Below are 19108 nucleotides of genomic sequence, written 5' to 3'. Positions count from 1 at the left end.
CTGTACTTGATGTGGAATATTATTGTACATACTAAGTAGTACATATGCGTAGCTAATGAAAATCTGTCTCTTGAGTCTAGATTAGCTTTGAAAAAGGAACCGTGAATAAGGAACCAACTTCAGCCTCATGCGGTCCTGCCCGGCAGGCAGCGGTGGGCCCCGAGGCGGCGGTTCGCCTGGTCGGGACTGCCCGGGCCGGGCGGGGGACACAGTCCCGTCGGGCCGGGCCACCGCGGGCCGCGGCCGGAGACGAAGCCGGGCTGCCGCGGCGTCAACACCAGCTGCTTCGTCCCGGCCCCGAGCGGACTGGGGAGCGCGGGCAGGCTCCTCCCCGGGCGGGCCCGGCTGGGCTGCGGCTCCGCCCCGGGCGCCGCGCGGCAGTTTGAACCTGGTGGCGGGCACGGCCGGACGCTGTGAGGAGCGGGAAGGGCCCGGCCGGGCCCCGCGGGAGGGCGCAGGGCGGCCGGGGCCGGGGCCGCGCGGGGTTGCGGCTGCAGCAGCCCGATGCGGGGGCGGAAGCGGGCGGGGGCCGGACCGGGAGCCGCCGCAGCCGCGACCTTGCTCGCCCGGCGGCTCTCCGCAGCGAGGAGCGGGCCCGAGCCGGCCGCGCCGCGCCGCCCACGCGGGCTCCGCCATCCCCGGCCCGGGCCTTTGTTCCCGAGGACCCAGCGCGGAGCAGGGCGGGCGCTGGCAGGGACCCCGAGGCCGGAGCAGCCCGTCCGGCTCTCCCAGGCAGAGGGTCCTGCCAGGGCCTGTGACGGACTTTCTGGGCCATGTGTCCCTGTGCTCGCCCAGCTGTCCCCGGTCACACTGGGGGGCTGTCTCCATACAAGGGGGGTTCTCAAGCTTCTCAGAGTCCCACGCGGCTCCTCAACCTTTCTGAGTCTGGCCCACTCCAGTTGACATCTGCTGCTGTGCTGCCTCATTTTACCTCGGTGTTGCTGCCATCACTTCTGGGTAAAAGTGTGCTGCGACCCTGTGGGCAGTCGGAGCGGAAACGGCCGCGGCAAAGGCTCTGTCAGGCAGGCGTGCCCTTCATGCCGCAGCCCTTCCCTGGCAGCTGAGGTGTGCAGCAGCCTGGATACGGAGATGCCTCTGGCCAGCACTGCAGCCTAGTGGCACTTTTCCCACCCATTTGTTTTCAGGAGGCACGTGTGGGACTGGACTGGGAAGGGCTGTGGCAAGAACAGGCGCTTCTCAGTTTGGCTCAGACATGCCTCCTGGAAACCGAGGAACCTGGGACAGTTTCACTTGGCTGCTGCAGTGGCAGCCCTGGCATTGTGAAAAGTTCTCGTAGCACCCCAGGCTGCTGTCCATTGCCATGCAACATTGAATGTGGCCTGCTTTGTCAATGCAGTGCTCAAGGAAATGAAACCCCAAATGCCTCTTCTGCTTTAGTGGAAAAGGGCAAATTTGCATGCTGCGTCAAAGCACGGAGAAGCATGTTCCCTTGTGGACACTTCTCTGGAACTGGAGGCAAGACCTGCATTTAGTCATTTACTTGAGGGCAAACCTGTCTTCCAATACTCCTGATAGCATTAGAAATGCATTTCTCCATGGTACAACACTCCTGCTTTCTTGGGACCTGGATGTGGGCCAAAGCTCTGGCTCAGGTGTCTTGAGCATTTGTTGGTCAAATTGGTTCTCACACCAGCAATTCTATCTGATATGAGTGGGAGTGGGCTGAGTGCTTTGATGGCAGCTGTACTGTATAGGATAGTCCACAAGGAAAAGGCCACTGTAGGACTGCATCTTCCTGCCAAGCTGGTTTCTCACTGTTTGTGTGGGGAAGCACTAGAGCAGGCTACTTAGGGGAGCTATGACACCTTTACTGGAGGTTTTTGAGAATGGGTCAGACAAACTGTCAGGGATGGAAGAGGTGTGCTTGATCATGCCGTGAGTCATGGACTGGATCATCTCTGGAGGTCTCTTCTGTTTCTATGATTCTAAGACTCTTTAGAAAAAGTTAGTAAGAGATGTATTTATAGGAATGTGGCAAAGATGTGCCAAAGACAGCTGAGCCAGGCAGGCCTTTGCACTAGATCAGATGTATAGAGTGTTATTTTGTGTTGGCTAAGAGACCAGCTTGCCCTTAGTTCAAGACCTGTTCTGGTGTAGTGCCGGAAGACTGGAAGAAGGCCAATGTGGTGCCGATCTTCAAGAAAGGGAGGAGAGTGGATCCGGCTAACTACAGGCCCATTAGCCTGACTTCTATCCTGGGGAAGATCTTAGAAAAGTTTATTAAGGAGGCCATCCTTGAGGGACTGGCCCAGGCTAACATTCTAAGGGACAGCCAGCCTGGGTTTGTTGCGGGTAGGTCTTGTTTGACCAATCTCATTTCCTTCTATGACCAGGTGACCTATCACCTGGACGAGGGAGAAGAGATTGATGTCATATATCTTGACTTCAAAAAAGCTTTTGATCTGGTATCCCATGATCACCTCTTGGCCAAACTGCCCGGTTGTGGCCTTGGCTCCACCACGATCCGCTGGCTGGGAAATTGGCTTTGTGGTCGGACCCAGAGGGTTGTGATTGATGGCAGTCACTCATCGTGGTGCCCTGTGACCAGTGGGGTCCCTCAAGGCTCTGTCCTGGGACCCATACTGTTCAACATCTTCATTAACGATGTGGACATTGGAGTCAGGAGTGGACTGGCCAAGTTCGCCGATGACACCAAACTTTGGGGCAAAGCATCCACGCCAGAAGATAGGCGGGTGATCCAGGCTGACCTGGACAAGCTCAGCAAATGGGCAGACAAGAACCTGATGGTGCTTAACACCGAAAAATGCAAGGTTCTCCACCTTGGGAGGAAAAACCTGCAGCACCCTTATAGGCTCGGCAGTGCTACATTGGTTAGCACTACAGAAGAAAGAGACTTGGGGGTCATCATTGACCACAAGATGAACATGAGCCTCCAATGCGATGCTGCGGCTAGTAAAGTGACCAAAACGCTGGCGTGCATCCATAGATGCTTCTCGAGCAAATCCCGGGACGTCATTCTCCCCTTGTACTCGGCCTTGGTGAGGCTGCAGCTGGAGTACTGTGTCCAGTTTTGGGCTTCACAATTCAAAAAGAATGTGGAGAAGCTTGAGAGAGTCCAGAGGAGAGCCACGCGCATGATCAGAGGTCAGGAAAACAGATCTTACGATGACAGGCTGTTAGCCATGGGACTCTTTAGGCTGGAAAAGCGCAGGCTCAGGGGTGATCTGATGGCCACCTATAAGTTTATCGGGGTGACCACCAGGATCTGGGGGAACGTCTGTTCACCAGAGCGCCCCAAGGGATGACGAGGTCGAACGGTCACAAAATCCTGCGAGACCGTTTCAGGCTGGACATAAGGAAGAATTTCTTTGCTGTCCGAGCCCCCAAGGTCTGGAGCAGTCTGCCAGCGGAGGTGGTTCAAGCACCTACATTGAACACCTTCAAGAGTAAATTGGATGCTTATCTTGCTGGGATCCTATGACCCCAGCTGACTTCCTGCCCTTTGGGCTGGGGGCTGGTCTCGATGATCTCCCGAGGTCCCTTCCACCCCTAATGTCTATGAAATCTATGAAATTGCTGGTGCCACATGCCTGCCTCACTGGTAGAGAGCTGAAGATCTCGCAGTACCGCCAGATGCTGCTCCATAAACATAGCATTCTCCCAGGGACTCAGTTTGGGAGGAAGCACTGTGGTCCATGCCCAGCTCGTATCTCCTCCACTGCCATCCCCTCATGGGCTTGACAAATGGGGATGCCAAGGAGAAAAGTCGGTTGTGTTCCAGAAACTGTTCTTTAAGGGCTACTTCTGCGTGTCCCTGCTGCCTTCCCACCCCTCTTGGTGCTGTGTGACAGTGGGACTCTTCAGTTCTGGGAAGAGCTGAGGTTAATAAGGGATTGGGGCTGTGTCCTCTGGAGGGGTCCATGGAAGCAGAGCATAAAACCCCCTGCACTGCCTGGGTGCAGCTGTGTCATGACTGTTTGTGGTTCTTGCCTCTTTCTGCTGCAGTGTGAGACAGTGGATGTCTGCATCCCAAGCCCAAGTCCATCATGAGCATGATGTACCTTCAGCCTCTGGCCACAGCCAACACGGTGGAAGAGCAGAGGGCCCGCTGGGAAAGGAAACGGAGCCGGACAGCCAGAGAGCTGGTGGAAACAGAACAGAGATACCTGGAGCAGCTGGACCTAGTGATCACAGTGGGTGTGGTGGGGTGAGGAGCTTCCTCATAGTGCCCTGACTGACACGTGGGGCCTAGGGCAGCCAGTTCCATGACCCATCCCTGTTCCCTTGTGGGTGAGGGTCCTAGTGGAGGCCTTGTTGACTCAGTGCTTCTCCAGTGCCTGATGCTTGCGCCTTTGCTGCTGTTGGGAGGGTGCAGTCTGGTTCCCACACTTGTGGGTTAGGAGCAGCATCACCCCTGTGTGGGCTGTGGCCATGATTTCTCTGCACTTGTCTCTTTCCTGCCTAGTATTTTGTGACCATTTTGAAGGCCAAAGGGACGTTGCTGCCAGCTGTGCGGGCAGTCATATTTGGACCCCTGGAATCCATACACCTCACCAGCCAGTGAGTTAACTGCATACAGCAACCCCATTCATGAGAGATCCCCTGGGGGAAGGGAAGTGAGGAATCCAGTCACTCTGCAGTTCAGGGCAGCGGTGACCACAACACACAATGAAATATCCTGCCATTACTGCAGGGGTAGGTACGCTGGGTGCGGGGATGTGCCTATTGGAGCGTGGGCCTGTACATGTTTATCAGGACCCCTATATGTGCAATTGCTCGCTAGTTGGAGCGCAATGGAGTCAGCTTCCCAGCACAGTATGGAACTTCCCACTTAGCTTGCATGGGTGAATGTCCTGGGTTTAATCTCTGCATGAGAGCTGAGTGGTGCCAAAGACAGGGGAGGGGGCAGGGGTGGGATTGGAGAGAGCCAAGATGTCTTTGGTCACTGCGCCCCCTGCTCAGTGAACATCCCTCCCTACACACAGGATTCTGCTGCACCACTTGGAGAGGGGGTGCCTGGGGCAGGGGCTGGACAGCTTCTGTCGTGAACTGGAGCTCTATGGCCACTATGCTGAGAACCTGGAGCCGGCAAGGAAAGCTCTGCAGGTAAATGCCTCTGTCTTACCACTCCTCTCGTCCCTGGCACAGCAGACTCCCTACACCTTTTAGTTGATGCTCTCTCAGGAGTGACTGGTTGCCACCTCCTCTACTGCTTCTTCCCCACCCTGTTCTTCCCTGTGGCAAAACCCTCAGAACTTTCGAGCATTCTTTGTTATCAGAGCTGGAGGTTTAAGTGAGGAGATCTAGGAGCAGAGGATTCTCCACATTCGCCACCCCAGCTCAGACCAAATGGAGAGGCCCTCTCCCTACCAGCTCTGGAAATCTCATCTCAACAGGGACATGCTGCACAGGGGGTCTTGAGGTGGGAGTGTTGGGAGGAGCTGGACTCTGTCTGCAGGATTATCTGGGCTCCTGCCTTTGCCATTAGCAGATGAAACACCAGGAATAGCTTGACTCCTCTTGAAACACATTCCATTCCACTTTCTGGAAACTGCCTTGGGGGTTAACTCTTCCATGGAGGAATCCCTTTGTGCTCCTGGCTTTCAGATTGTACATCCATATCAGTTCCCAGCTCCAGGAGTGCAGAAGGTGGCCAGGCCCACTAAGCCGTAAGGATGCACCCTGGCTTAGCCTGGCTGTCTGCTTGTGCACATACAGTCTGTTGATTCCTGTCCCCAAAGGCCCTATCTGATACAGTTTCATAGTTTCATAGTTTCATAGTAGCTAGAGTCGGAAGGGACCTAGGTAGATCATCTAGTCCGACCCCCTGCCTTGGCAGGAAAGAGCACCGGGGTCAGATGACCCCGGCAAGGTGCTCATCTAACTTCCTTTTAAAAATCCCCAGGCTAGGAGCCTGCACCACTTCCCCTGGAAGCCGGTTCCAGGCCCTAGCCGCCCTGACTGTGAAGTAGCGCCTCCTAATATCTAATCTAAACTTACCCTCCGCCAGCTTGTGACCGTTATTCCTGGTCACTCCTGGCAGCGCACGGGGGAACAGGGACTCCCCCAATACCTGCTGATCCCCCCTGACCAGTTTGTAGCAGGCCACAAGGTCCCCCCTTAACCTTCTCTTGTGGAGGCTAAACAGGTTCAGGTCCCGTAGCCTCTCCTCATAAGGCCTGCCCTGCTGACCCCTGATCATACGAGTGGCCCTCCTCTGAACTCTTTCCATATCGTCCACGTCCCTCTTGAAGTGTGGCGCCCAGAACTGGACGCAGTTCTCCAGCTGCGGCCTGACCAGTGCCGCATAGAGGGGGAGGATCACCTCCCTGGACCTGCTCGAGATGCATCTGTGGATGCATGACAGGGTACGGTTGGCCTTCTTGACTGCCTCCCCACAGTGCCGGCCCATGTTCATCGTGGAGTCAATGACGACTCCAAGATCCTTTTCTGTCTCCGTGCTGGCAAGAGGGGAGTTTCCCAACCTGTAAGTGTGGTGCCGGTTCTTCCTCCCCATGTGCAACACCTTGCACTTATCAGTGTTAAACCCCATCCTATTCTCATCCGCCCACCGTTGCAACCTGTCAAGGTCAGCTTGTAGCCTATTGCACCCTTCTAGTGCACCCACATCCCCCCACATCTTAGTGTCATCAGCAAACTTGAACAGGGTGCTTTCTACCCCCTCATCCAAGTCACTGATGAAGATGTTGAACAGTGCGGGCCCGAGGACCGAGCCCTGCGGAACCCCACTGCCCACGTCCTTCCAGGTCGAGAAGAACCCATCTACTACCACCCTCTGGGTGCGGCCCTCCAACCAGTTGGCGACCCATTTGACCGTGTGGGCATCGACACCACAGTCTCCCAGCTTTTTGATGAGGACAGGGTGAGAGACAGTGTCGAAAGCCTTCCTGAAGTCCAGAAAGACTACATCCACAGCAACCCCTGCGTCTAATGATTTGGTGACCTGATCGTAAAAGGCCACCAGGTTGGTCTGACAAGACCTGCCACTGATGAACCCATGTTGGTTGCCCCTGAGCATGCATTCCCCCGCAAGGCCCTCCTGGATGTGTGCCAGGATAATTTTTTCAAAGAGCTTACCCGGGATTGAGGTAAGACTAACTGGCCTGTAATTTCCCGGGTCCTCTTTTTTTCCCTTTTTGAAGATAGGGACCACATTGGCCCTCTTCCAGTCCTCCGGCACCTCACCAGAGCACCACGAGTACTCATAGAGCCGCGCCAGGGGTCCCGCAATGACCTCGGCCAGTTCCTGTAGAACCCTAGGGTGAAGATCGTCCGGACCAGCGGACTTGAACACGTCCAGCCTCTCCAGAAGTACCCTAACTAACTCCTCGCTAACCCCTGGCCCAGGCGTGTCTCTCCCGGGGCCCGACAGTCACTGAGTCTCATCCCTTACTGCAGGGCAATGTAAGGTCACGTCACTTTAATTGTTTTATGTTGACTCCTTTATTGTCGTGTGTGAGGAGATGGGCCGTGGTTGTTAATTAATTGAAATTAGTATTTTTGAGACAGTGGAAGGAAATATTTCTTATCTCCTTTATGACTTATTGTAGTTTCACAGTTGGTCGGGTCGAAAGGGACCTGAGCAGATCATCAAATCCAACCTCCTACCATGGCAGGGAAGAGTACTGGGGTCAAATGACCCTGGCAAGATGTTCATCCAGCCTCCTTTTAAAGACCCCCAGGGTAGGAGCCAGCACCACTTCTCTTGGAAATTGGTTCCAAATCCTAGCTGCCCTGACAGTGAAGTAGCGCCTCCTGATGTCTAGCCTGAATCTATCCTCTGCTAACTTGTAACCATTATTTCTTGTCACTCCTGGGAGTGCTCCGGGGAACAAAGACTCTCCCAATGCCTGCTGGTCCCCCCTCGCTAGTTTGTAACAGGCCACTAGATCCCCCTCAGCCTTCTCTTGTGAAGGCTGAACAGGTTCAGGTCCTGCCGCCTCTCCTCATAGGGCCTGCCCTGCTGTCCCCGATCGTGCAAGTGGCCCTCCTCTGGACCCTCTCCATGCTATCCACATCCCTCCTGAAGTGCAGTGCCCAGAACTGGATGCAGTACTCCAACTGCAGCCTGACCAGTGCCGCATAGAGGGGGAGGATCACCTCCTTGGCCCTGCTTGAGATGCATGACAAGGTGTGGTTGGCCTTCCTGACTGCATCCCCACACTGCCAGCCCATGTTCATATTGGCCTCAATAATGACTCCAAGATCCTTCTCTGCCTCTGCACTGAGGAGAGGGGAGTTCCCCAGCTTGTAGGTATGCTGCTGGTTCTTCCTCCCCAGGTGCAGTAACCTGCACTTGTGCCATCCTGTTCTCATCTGCCAACCCCTGTAACCTGTTTAGGTCCAATTACAGCCTATTCCTTCCTTCTAGTGTGCCCACTTCACCCCACATCTTAGTGTCATCTGCAAATTTGAACTGGGTGCTTTTTACCTCTTTGTCCAAGTCGCTGATGAAGATGTTGAACAGTGCAGGTCCGAGGACCGAGCCCTGGGGGCCTCACTGCCCACATCCCTCCAGGTCAAATAAGACCTGTCCACCACCACTCTCTGGGTGCGGTCCTCTAGCCAGTTAGTGACCTGTCTGACTGTGTAGGCATCAACACCAGAGTCTCCTAGTTTTTTAATGAGAATGGGGTGAGAGACCATGTCAAAGGCCTTCCAAAGTCCAGAAAGACTATATCTACCATGACATCTGCATCCAAGGATTTGGTGACCTGGTCATAGAAGGCCACCAGGTTGGTCTGACAGGACCTGCCTCTAATTAACTCATGTTGGTTGCCCCTAAGTATAGGCTCCCATGCTGGCCCCTCATGGATATGTGCCAAGGCTGTGCAGAGACAGCCTTGCTGGGCAGAAGCCTGGCCAGGAGCTCGGCACCTCCTGCCTTGGAGCGTACAGTGGGAGCTGGGCAGGGGAGACAGGGCAGACCAAATGAAGGAGAGGAGTACCTACCTGGCCGCTGGAGCTGCTGCTGCAGCTGGCTACAGCACTCGGAAGGGAAATGGGTGAGAGGCACCAAAAGCCAGGGCACCTGCAGGCTGGGTACAATCCTCCTTCAGAGGAGCAGCCACAGGCTGGATAGAATCATTTGGCAGGCCAGATCCAGCCCACGGGCCATATTTTGCACACCCCTGGCTTAGACCAGGGGCTGTGGGTGCCAGGCCCTTGCTTCAGCCACTAGCATCACTACTTTTCTTGGGCCTCAAACCTATGTGCATTTTCTTGGTCATGCAGGAGCAGGTGAAGAAGAACAAGGCATTTCGCCGGTTCAAAAAGCTTCAGGAGTCTCGACCTGAGTTCCTGGGCTTACAGCTGGAGGACCTGCTCCCTCTGCCCGTGCAGAGGCTCCATCAGTAAGCAAGCAAGTGACCCTGGGCCTGCTGGTGGCAGGGATCCCCAGTGATGAGTCCTAATTAGAGGGGAAGAGAGGGGCACAAAGGCAGTAGTCTCCTGGCTGCTGGTGGATGAAGACAGAGCTAGTTGGAATGTTTCAGGTTTGGGTGCCTGAGCTCATTAACAAGTTGTGGGGGGTGTGCATGTGTGTATGTATAGACATTCAGGGGCTTGGACTCTTGGAGGACCCTTGACGGTAGGTAATGTTTGAGTTATAGCTCCTCCCTTGCTATGGGCTCTGTCATGTGGGTGCTGCCAGTGTACTGAAGTGGGACATTATAGGTTGCTGTCACTGCAGGCTCAGATCTGTCATCCCAGAGTTGGCAGGGTGGCCGGGAGAGGGCCTTGGGCTTTCCAGGCATTAATAAGACTTGGCAACATGGCAAGGGGCATCTGGCCAAAGTGGTACATTTTGGAGGCTGTGTCTGCTCTGGGTGGCAAATTGCAGATGATACTCTGTCCTGTGGTTTCTTGGCTGGGACTTTCCTGGTGCTTCTTGCCTTGGGGTGCCTGTCGTTTCCTAGAGATCATCTTCCCAACTGCTGGCTGCATTTCCTTGGTCCTGGCCTGTGATGATAGAGGGGATGGGTAGACAGTCACTTGGATAGACAATAGTGAGAAGATGGGGGTGGCCACAGACTGAGTGGGTGGCAAAGTGGCTCAGCTGCCCGGGTGGTATGAGCTGAGTGGGTGTGTGGAGACCAAACAAGGAGGGGGTCATATCAGCTGGTGGCCTCTGGTCCTAGATGCAGCCTGGGGACACTGTGTGGGAGCCTCTGAGACTAGAGGGGGTGTGAGGGAGAAGTGTGTTGTTTCTGATTAGGGTCACAGCAGAGAGGAGAGATAGTGCCGTAGTTTGTGGTGCTGTGGAGATAGGCCTGCCAGCCAATGCAGAGTGGGGAGAAATGGACTGAGGTGGGAACTGCCTGATGGTCTGAAAAGGGTGGGGGAGTGGTGATCCAGTCCTCCAAACTGACTGACCGCCCCCTCCCTCTCTCTGTGACTGGACTTGCCACATACCTTGCACTGCCACTAAGAGATGTTGCCATTCAAACTGATCTCTCTGTCTGAACATCACCTTGCTGCCTACCTCCACTTTCATAGGTACAAGCACCTGCTGAGAGACCTGATGGAGAACACCAGCCCAGACTGTGCAGAGTTCCAACAGCTTGCAAGTATGAGATCCCCATGAGTGCTGCTTGGGGATTGGGACTGTCCCTTTACAAACAGTGAGAAGACCTTGCTGATGCTCTGCAGGTCTATGCAGAGCCCTAGCAGCTTTGCCTCTCACTGCCACCTTGACCAAACTCTCCAGCTGCCTGGGCCTGTGCAGGGCCTGGCCAGCAGTGGGAAAGGGTCTGGGGAATGCACCTTTGGGGACGGAGCTGAGGAAATGAGGTCACAGATGTGACAGACCCAATCTATTGGCCCATCTATCCCCTAGGCTGGTCCAGAGTCACTCCCTAATGTCTGCTTGCCCGTGATCTGTCAAAGGCCCATGTTCTAGTTGTGGGACTCACTTCCTTTCCCTTTCCCACTGTACCTATCCCTGGCTCCCGAACTGTGAGAGAGGCTTTCCGGCCTGACACGTGTCACCAATGGGGAGATGTTCTTCACTGCTGGATGTTCAGTTCCAGTTTCCTTGTCTTCATTATGTCCTGCTTCCTTGACCCAGGTGGGTGTGGACAGAGCATGGGGATGATGGAGAATGTGCTATGGTAATTTCAGGGGCTGTGAAATCCATTTCCAAGATGTCTCACTGGGTTTGTGACACTGCTCGCAGCCATGAGAACTCCCTGCAGCTGTTGCGAGTGCAGAAGCTGCTCAAAGGAAGGAAGGTGAAGGTGCTGGCTCCAGGTGGGTCTTAGGCACATGTGTTTGCAGATCAGACTATATGGTGGTGGCCCCCTTTGAACTCAAATGTCCATAAGCAATCACCTCATGGGAAGCAATCTTTCTTTTTTGTTCCTATCAGTTAGTGGCTTGTTGAATACGCAGGAAGACATGTATTCCCTTTTACCTGTCATCTGAGTTAATGTAGCTGTGCACAGGGAGCACAGTGAGAGCAAAGGGAAGTCTGTCTGTGTGTGTCTCTGTGTCTATCTCAATCCTGTGAAGTTCTTGGTGTGTCTAATTTGAACATTGGGTTCCCCTGTGTAACAGCATGGTACGCTAATTGTATTTCTTTGTATGAGTTTGAACTTGCTGCCCTTCACTTCTGTGCATTTCCTTGATCTCTTATTTTATCACTTCTGTATAATTAGAGAACCTGAGGGCCCCTGCCCTCCCCTGCTCCTTTTAATCCCATTATTTTGTATTGTTCTTTTTTTTTTCTGAGTTTTCTCTAAGGTAAACTTGCTCCTGTTAGTGTCTCTGAAATAATGAACCAATCTGAACATTGGTGTCCTGGTGCAGTGTCCTACACCAGCATTTTAAATCCATCCTTTCTCTCATACAGCTAAAACATTTTTCTAAGCCTACATTTGCATTTCAGAAAGAGGTTTTGTTGAGCTGGCTTAGCCGTGTCCAGGTCCTTATCCTGAGTGGTTGGAGCTGACTTCAAACCCAACATCCTACTTGAGTAGCTTGACTTATTCCTTCTCATTAGCAATGTCTTCCCTTATCTCCATTAGTTCCATCTGACAGCTGTGCTTTCCTTTCCTTGTGGCCAGGGCGCTGGTATGTCCGGGAGGGCTGGCTGATGGTGGTGCCTGCAAAGGGAGAAGAGGTGAAGCGTAAGATGTTCTTCCTTTTCTCGGATATCTTGATTGCCACAAAGCCCTGCCACCCGCTGCACCTTCTCAATTCGGACAAGTTTGCTTGCCAAGCCGTTTACCCCCTGAGCCAGTGCATAGTGGATAAAGTGTTTGGTCATACCCAGGGGCACGGAGGACTGCTCAGTGTAAGTTTCCCTCTATTCCTGGCTGTAGCTCCAGCAGCCTGCCATTCCTCTCTGTCTGCAAATGTTTTGTTCTCTGGTTTGTTAAAACTGGCTGTGGCATAAAAGCAGGTGCAGCTAACTCCTGTGACTAGTGAAGGGGCAGAGAGAGGCTGTATGAACCTCCAGATTTAGTAGAAATATGGCAGAGGTGGGGTGATGCTGGCAATGGAAAATGCAGAGGGCTGGGCAACGCTAGGGAGGATCATTGCAGAAAGGAGGAGGAGGAAAAGCAGAGCCCATTCCACTGGAGTGCAAGGCATGCGTAGCAGGGCTATTGAGTTGCCTGCTACTGAAGATAGGGAATGGCTTAGCTGCTAGTTATTAAGGCAGCAGGTGCTACTAGTTGTTGGGAGCTGATTAGATCAGCTGATGGCCAGGGGGCGAGGCTTGGCCTTCATAAGGAGGGAAGGCTGAGGCCAGAGACAGTTCCTCTCTGGCAGTTGCAGGAGCTCTGTGGATGAGCTGAGTAGCCCGAGTCAGTGGTTGTAGCCTGACTGCTCTGACCGGCTGCAATGATGTAGGGGTGGAAAGAACCCTGACGGAGGTATGTGAGAGAGCCAGCATAGAGTGGAGTTGGTATTATAAGATGGGGGGGGCTTGTGATACGTTATAGCCAGCTGGCTTAGAGCTTTGTGGAGTTGTTATCATTACACTGGAGGACCGGGCGAGGCTGTAGGGGTGGAGGAGGCCTCAGCAGGAGCTCCCCCATAAGGTGGGGGAGTTCCTGGCATCACGGAGGGTGCCGTGTTGTGGGGTTGTCCCGACCCCAGCCCATTAGGGTGACTTCAGGAAAAGCCTAGTAGAGGCAGAAGCCCAGTAGGGCACAGGCCCAGGAAGGTGGGTCTAAGCAGTGGGGGAGTCCTGCCCCCAGTCCAGCGTGGGCATTACTGGGACAGGCCCCAATTGGAAGCCCCGATTGGGAAGAGCCCCAGTGGGGCGTAGGCCTGAATTGGGCATAGACAGGCCCGAGTGCGCGCAGGGAGCGCGAGAGGTGCGAGCAAGGGTCCAGTGGGGGCACAGAAGGCCTGAGTGTGGGTGGGGGGTGCTAGCAAGGGCCCGAGTGCGGGCAGCGGAGCTTGAGGGCGGCCACAGGCTCGAGTGCGGGCATAGAGACCGCGGGGCGCAGGCTAGCACGCGTGTGGCTGCGGAATGTAAGGGAGGCAGGCTCGAGTGGGGCGCTGCCTGTGAGATACGAAGCCCGGGAGGGGGCGCGTGTATGTTGGCCCCAGGACAGGACCAGCACCGGGACTCGGAGAAAATCCCGGCATAGTAAGACCGGCCCTGTGCCAAGAAGGGCAGGAAGGCAGCCTCCTTAACTGAACTAATAAGATCAAAGACGTGGCGGGTGAGACGGAGGATGTGTTAAAGACCCAGACTTGGCACTGTAGGCAAGGACACTAGGGGAGGTCACGGCACCCCTAGCGGCCGCCCTGCCACAGCATGGTCCTCCCTGACCACCCTGTCCCTGGCACACAGCCTCTTGTCCCTGCTCCCTTGGGTCTCGGGGTGAGGGGCCCAGGGAAATCCAGGGAGTGGTGCCTGGGAGGACTGTAGCTAATGTGCCCTCCCTGTACTAGTCTAGAATCAAGGCAGATCTGACTAGATCTGACACACCCCTGGTTAGATGCAAGGCAACCCTTGAGACATGGGATGAGACTGGTTTCACAGCAGCATGGCAAGTTGGAGCCATCACAGTTGCTGGGACTGTCTCCTTGGGAGTCTTGCCCCCTCAGGCCAGAGGAGATAGCAATGGCACCACCACAGAACAGCTGCTCGGAGTGACTTTTTCTGCTGCAGGATCTGCTAGTGGGGAGACCACCACTGAGGAACAACTTTTGGGGAAACTTGTGGTGCTTGGGGAGTTGTCTGGTACCTCCATTCTTCAGAGCCCTCAGGCTACGCTGGGATTTTGGGAAGGCGCTGGCAGGGAGAACAAGTATTCCTCACTAAGAGGGCCAGTCGGGATGAGGGGACGGTAACAGGGTAAACAGTGCTTCTGGGCTATCTGTCACTTGCTACCTAGTGGGTACTGGGAGGCTTTAATAATTTTGTGAGGTTCTTTTGAGGTCTGTGGCTGAAAGAACAAGAGAAAGGTGGGTCTTAGGCTGCTTCTGGGCTGCCCAGCACATGGTGGACTGTTACAGTTGCTCTCCTGCCTCTGGCCAGGGTGCATTGTACAAGCACTGGACTCAGCTTTCTCTTGCAGCTTTGCTTTCCACACAAGACCCTGCTGCTGATGTCGAGCGACCAGGAGGACATCAATAACTGGCACCTGAGTCTCACAACTGCCATTCGGTAGGTGCCGGCACTTCCTGCTGTCAGTGGGTGATGGTCTCTGTGCGCACAATCAGAATGCAGGAGGCTGTGGGGGGCAGAGCAACCACATGGGCTTCTGTGAGTGTAGCCTGTGGGCAAGTTCCTGTAACCCCAGGTTCACAGGAGGGGCCTTGGCTCCAAAGGTGCCAAGGAACAGTGAGCATGGGTGCAGGGTTTAACTGCAGGTTTTCCCTCTGCTCTCCACAGGCAGCTGACCACCAGACCCACCAACTCAGGCAGTTAGAAGGATGCCAGAGCAGAGCTGCCACTCCCTCCGCAGCATGCAGAACAGCATACATGGGGGTCATATTCTGAGATGTTCTGCCAGAGCCAATTATGCATGGGGTGGTTCCTGCCCCAACCTCCATGCAGATACCAACACTTTTGTGTATGTCAAGTGTCACTTCCAATACCCAAGAGTTTCTTCAAATATGGGTGCCTAAGGATTGGTATTGAAAGCTTGATGTAAGGCACTTTCACAGGGGCTGAGGACTCAGCATCTTTCATAACCAGGAATAAATTCACTCAGTTTGGCCATAACAGCACAGTATTTCCAGCAAGACAGAGGTAGTTAATAGACTATTCTACAACAGCATTTTCATAGAATCGTAGAAGTAGGGTCGGAAGGGACCTTAGATCTTCAAGTCCGACCCCTTGCCAGGGCAGGAGAAAAAACTGGGCTCAAATGATCCCAGCTAGGTAGGCATCAAGCCTCCTCTTAAAGACCCCCAGGGTAGGAGCCAGCACCACTTCCCTTGGAAGTTGGTTCCAGATCCTAGCTGCCCTAACTGTGAAATAGTTCTTACAGATGTCTAATCTAAACCTCCTCTCCAACAACTCATGGGCATTATTCCTTGTTATGCCAGGGGGCGCTAGGGGAAACAAGGTCTCTCCCAAACCCTTCTGGTCCCCCCTGTAGTGAGTTTATAGACTGTCACCAGGTCCCCCTGTGGATTTCAGTTGTATGTAGTTTGTAATTCTGAGGTACTGAGGGTTTCTTCTGATCAAGATGAATAAAACAATTTGCCAGAGAAGTGGCTAAAACTTTAGCTTCCTCCTACAGAGTGAAGACTAGATGCAAAGCAAGACATAGCTGTATTTACACCTTAGTTTACCTGCTTTCTTGTAATCTGGTGATTTAAGTGTGCCTGAAATATAGAGGTGGTGCTGGTGCATAGTGATCATGTCTTAAAATGGTAAGGAAATTTAATATACTGATATAGGTAATGGTATGCAGGATCATATTCTTAAGAACAAGCATGCCCAAACTTCCAAGAATCCCTGGCTTAAGCAGAAAGACAAAAAGACGGATAAGGTAGTAATAGCATTATTACAAATTGGATGAAGGAAGCTACTATATATACCTTAAAATAAGAGAAAAAGCAGTAGACCAGGATAGGCAATCTCTTCCAGCTGTGGATTGGAATGACCCACCCCAGACTGGAGGCAAGCAGAGAGATACTGGGACCCAGCTGCTGCCAGTGCTTATTCCTGCAGTGGCATGGAGAGTGTGTCCATGGCCTAAGCCCCTTGCTACCAAAGTCTCACATCCATAGGGTGACTGGATTCAGCCAATGGTAGAGAAAGCATGTGGAACACTGAGCTCTGCCAAGAATGAACCAAGGATAAATAAGGAATGGAAACAGGGGGAAAAATGAGACGGGTGTGTAACTAAGTTTCTGGAAGGCAAACACTTCTTCTCTCCTCGTCCCACCTTTCTTAGTATCAGCTGGAACCAGCCAGCATGGGACAATCAGAATTAATCCCCTACTATCCCAGTTATAAGTACTCTGATCCATTCATTACTTGTAAGTGCAATTAGCATGTGGGTAGTCATTAATAAGTGCCATTACACTGCCATCTAATATGTGGTTAGTAGTTGTTACAGTATTTTAGAACACTCAAAGTAACTGTGAAACAGCTGCTCATCTTTGGATTTAGCAAAAGAATTGTAATTGAAATACTACCTGGTCACTCAGATTCCAGCATGGTGATTAAGTCTCATGCAAAGTTGAGTTTGATGTGCACTATGCTCATTTCTTGTAAACAAGCCAAATTCAGTTGTTCTGCATCCCTGCTCTCAAGATGTCAAGGCCTAGTGGATTGTGAGAGATGTGGGATAAGACCAGGGCTGATACTTCTGGTCTTTTAGAAAGGAGCATATTCTACCTGGCAGACGAGATCTCAGGAGCCAGTCTGAAATTGTAGAATAGACTCTGACAGCAATTCAGAGTCAGCACTGAACTAAACCACCTTCTCTCAGAGCAAAGTACATTAACCTTGTCTCTAATATAAACACATTGTACTACAACATATAGGTTCCTATACTGCTCCATCCTAGAAACCCATTCCCTCTGGGTTTTCTGTACAGCCAGGCATCTCTAAAATGCCAGGGTGCCTTTCACATCAATCAAATCAATAGTAAAGTCTCTAGACTACATGAAATTTCTGGTATTTCTGCCTTACATCAAGGAAAGTCTTCTTGACAAGCTGTGATTTTACATTTTTACCTAAAAGAAAAAGGCATTGAAAAATGCCTTTAATGAAACACAACCTTTAATATGTAGATTATCCTAAAACTATTTTTGAGCATTTGAATTTTAGCAGTTCTTGAATGATGCCTGAGGTTTTGTTTTTTTTTAATCTCCAAACTTTGAACATCATTTAAAAAAAGCAAACTGATCCTACTGTAAAACATGAAAATCCTGCACAGTGACTGGGGAAAGAGTTTGAAACTCTGAAAGTTCATCAGACACCTGTTTTTCCTCTTAGGTTTGGGCAACTATGACCTTGTATCTAAGCTTATTGACTTGTTTTGAATCATAAGCAGTGGGTCCTGTCCCAAAGTGCATTCATGTGTGATCCAAAACTACAAGTCCCAGACTCCTACAGCTGTAAGAGTCTGTCCAGCAAATGCTTTATGGCTGCCTAGAAAGCTGTTTAGGTCTTTGTTCTTCAATCTCATTAGGGGGAAGACAGCTTTTAGCAAAAAAGATGGGTCCAGTCAAACACTACTCCATAGGCACAGGAACGCAGTGAAGACAGAACAAGACCATCTTCTGAAAAAACAGGGTTTATTTACACAGTGATAATTTTTAGGGCATTCAGCTTCATTGCTCTCTCCATGTGGGTTTCTGCTTGTAACAGGGAGAAAGACTTGACCCTCCACTTCCTGCATAGTAATGCAGACAAAAACAGAGGGCAGGGACTATGGAGAGAGGCCATGTGTTCTAAACGGGCAGCATGGAAGTGGGATTCACCACTCCTGCCTGAGGAAAGCCTTTACTTAGCAGGTCTGGTCTCCTGTCCAGGGAGAGCCTCTCCATCTCAGGGTGCTGCTCGGTACCCCCCAGGCTGGAAGGAGGTGCTGCCTTACACAGTCGTACCCTCTGGGGGCTGCTTCCTGGCCTGCAGTACCTCCTCCCGGTAGCCCTTCAGCAGCTGGTTCAGCAGGGTCTTCTCGCTGTCCCTGTGCTCGACAAGCGGGGGCAGTGAGTTCCCCTTGTACTCAAGCACGCCCAGCTTGGCCCGGTCCAGGTTTGTGCCTTTGGGAACCTGCAGCAGTCGCGTATAAGGGCTGCTGTAGTCCTGGAAACGCAAGGCCAGCACCTTGAACAGCTTGTGCACCAGGTCCTTCTCCTGCCAGGGCAAAGTATGGGACAGTGGTTGGTGAGGCCCTCTCCCTGCCGTCAGCTGCCCTCCCCAGAGCTGGGGGGAGCCAGGCCTCGTCCCCGGCCCTCGCGGCGCTCACCGTCAGCCAGAAGTTGGCTATGCTCATGGCGCGCTCGTCCGTGTCACCGCGCTTCGCGTAGTCGATCAGCTGCGGAGACCGGATCGTCAGGGGGGAGGGGGAAGAGGGGGACACGCCCAGTCCTCCCGCCCCTCCCCCCGACCCCGCTGACCCGGTCGGCGTAGAAGCGCGCCTCGTCGGCGCGCGCCCAGGGCAGCGAGAGCCGCTCGTGCCGCACCAGCGCCGTGACCAGGTTGCGCAGCAGGTCGAGGCGCGAGCGCGGCCCGAGCCCGAAGCGCCGGTGCACACGCCCGTGCGAGATCGCCGCCGCCAGCGACAGCCTCATCTTGCGGCCCGGGCGGAAGTGGTGTCTGAGCCGCGCGCCGGAACCGGAAATTCGGCCGCGTCCGGTGTCGTGGGTCCGAGACCGGCTGGCTCTCCTGTTGGCTGCTCCGCACGAGTGGGGACCACACCCCTCGTGTCGTCTTCCCTTCCGTCCCCTGCCGCCCCTTCCCTGATCAACGCGTCTGCACGCTGGATTGCTCCCTGCTAAGAGGTTCCTGCTTCGTCTCTCCACGCTTAAAGGCTCCTCCTCAAAGCCGATCTGGGGGTGAAAACGGACTAACAAAATGCCTTTACATTACTGCCCCTTTTCACTCCCCTGTTCGTCCTACTGGAAGCCATTGCGGTTTGTGCTCCTAAGTCGTTCGGAGCGCAGCTGAACC

The 19108-nt window shown here is 53.3% G+C and overlaps 2 protein-coding genes across 2 annotated transcripts; one reads left to right on the top strand and one right to left on the bottom strand.

Annotated features, from left to right (window-relative positions):
- The first annotated feature begins 207 nt into the window (after positions 1-207).
- ARHGEF39 (Rho guanine nucleotide exchange factor 39) lies at positions 208-15702 on the top strand. The gene is made up of 10 exons (XM_090037409.1): positions 208-413; positions 3988-4175; positions 4448-4542; positions 4968-5088; positions 9238-9356; positions 10501-10571; positions 11125-11253; positions 12069-12298; positions 14544-14632; positions 14861-15702. The coding sequence occupies exons 2-10, from the start codon at positions 4029-4031 to the stop codon at positions 14895-14897; spliced, it is 1038 nt and encodes a 345-aa protein (XP_089893535.1). The 5' UTR covers positions 208-413; positions 3988-4028; the 3' UTR covers positions 14898-15702.
- Positions 15703-17710: 2008 nt separating this feature from the next.
- Positions 17711-18767, bottom strand: MRPL17 (mitochondrial ribosomal protein L17). Its single transcript, XM_090037411.1, has 3 exons — positions 18556-18767; positions 18405-18473; positions 17711-18292 (listed from the first exon to the last, which is right to left on the bottom strand). The coding sequence occupies exons 1-3, from the start codon at positions 18727-18729 to the stop codon at positions 18026-18028; spliced, it is 510 nt and encodes a 169-aa protein (XP_089893537.1). The 5' UTR covers positions 18730-18767; the 3' UTR covers positions 17711-18025.
- Positions 18768-19108: the final 341 nt, after the last annotated feature.

This window comes from Crocodylus siamensis, chromosome 3, assembly GCF_052110815.1.
Source record: "Crocodylus siamensis isolate JL-2025a chromosome 3, ASM5211081v1, whole genome shotgun sequence".
Lineage (NCBI taxonomy): Eukaryota > Metazoa > Chordata > Crocodylia > Crocodylidae > Crocodylus > Crocodylus siamensis.
Note: the sequence above shows the minus strand (reverse complement) of the source record. Positions and strands in the feature narration are given on the sequence as shown.

Excerpts from the sequence above, each read along its gene's own strand:
- ARHGEF39 (XM_090037409.1), top strand. The coding sequence starts at position 4,029 with ATGAGCATGATGTACCTTCAGCCTCTGGCCACAGCCAACACGGTGGAA. Across the intron at positions 4,176-4,447 it reads AGCTGGACCTAGTGATCACA|TATTTTGTGACCATTTTGAA; the intron begins GTGGGTGTGGTG and ends TTTCCTGCCTAG. Across the intron at positions 12,299-14,543 it reads GGCACGGAGGACTGCTCAGT|CTTTGCTTTCCACACAAGAC; the intron begins GTAAGTTTCCCT and ends TTTCTCTTGCAG.
- MRPL17 (XM_090037411.1), bottom strand. The coding sequence starts at position 18,729 with ATGAGGCTGTCGCTGGCGGCGGCGATCTCGCACGGGCGTGTGCACCGG. Across the intron at positions 18,474-18,555 it reads CGCGCTTCTACGCCGACCGG|CTGATCGACTACGCGAAGCG; the intron begins GTCAGCGGGGTC and ends CGGTCTCCGCAG. Across the intron at positions 18,293-18,404 it reads TAGCCAACTTCTGGCTGACG|GAGAAGGACCTGGTGCACAA; the intron begins GTGAGCGCCGCG and ends TTGCCCTGGCAG.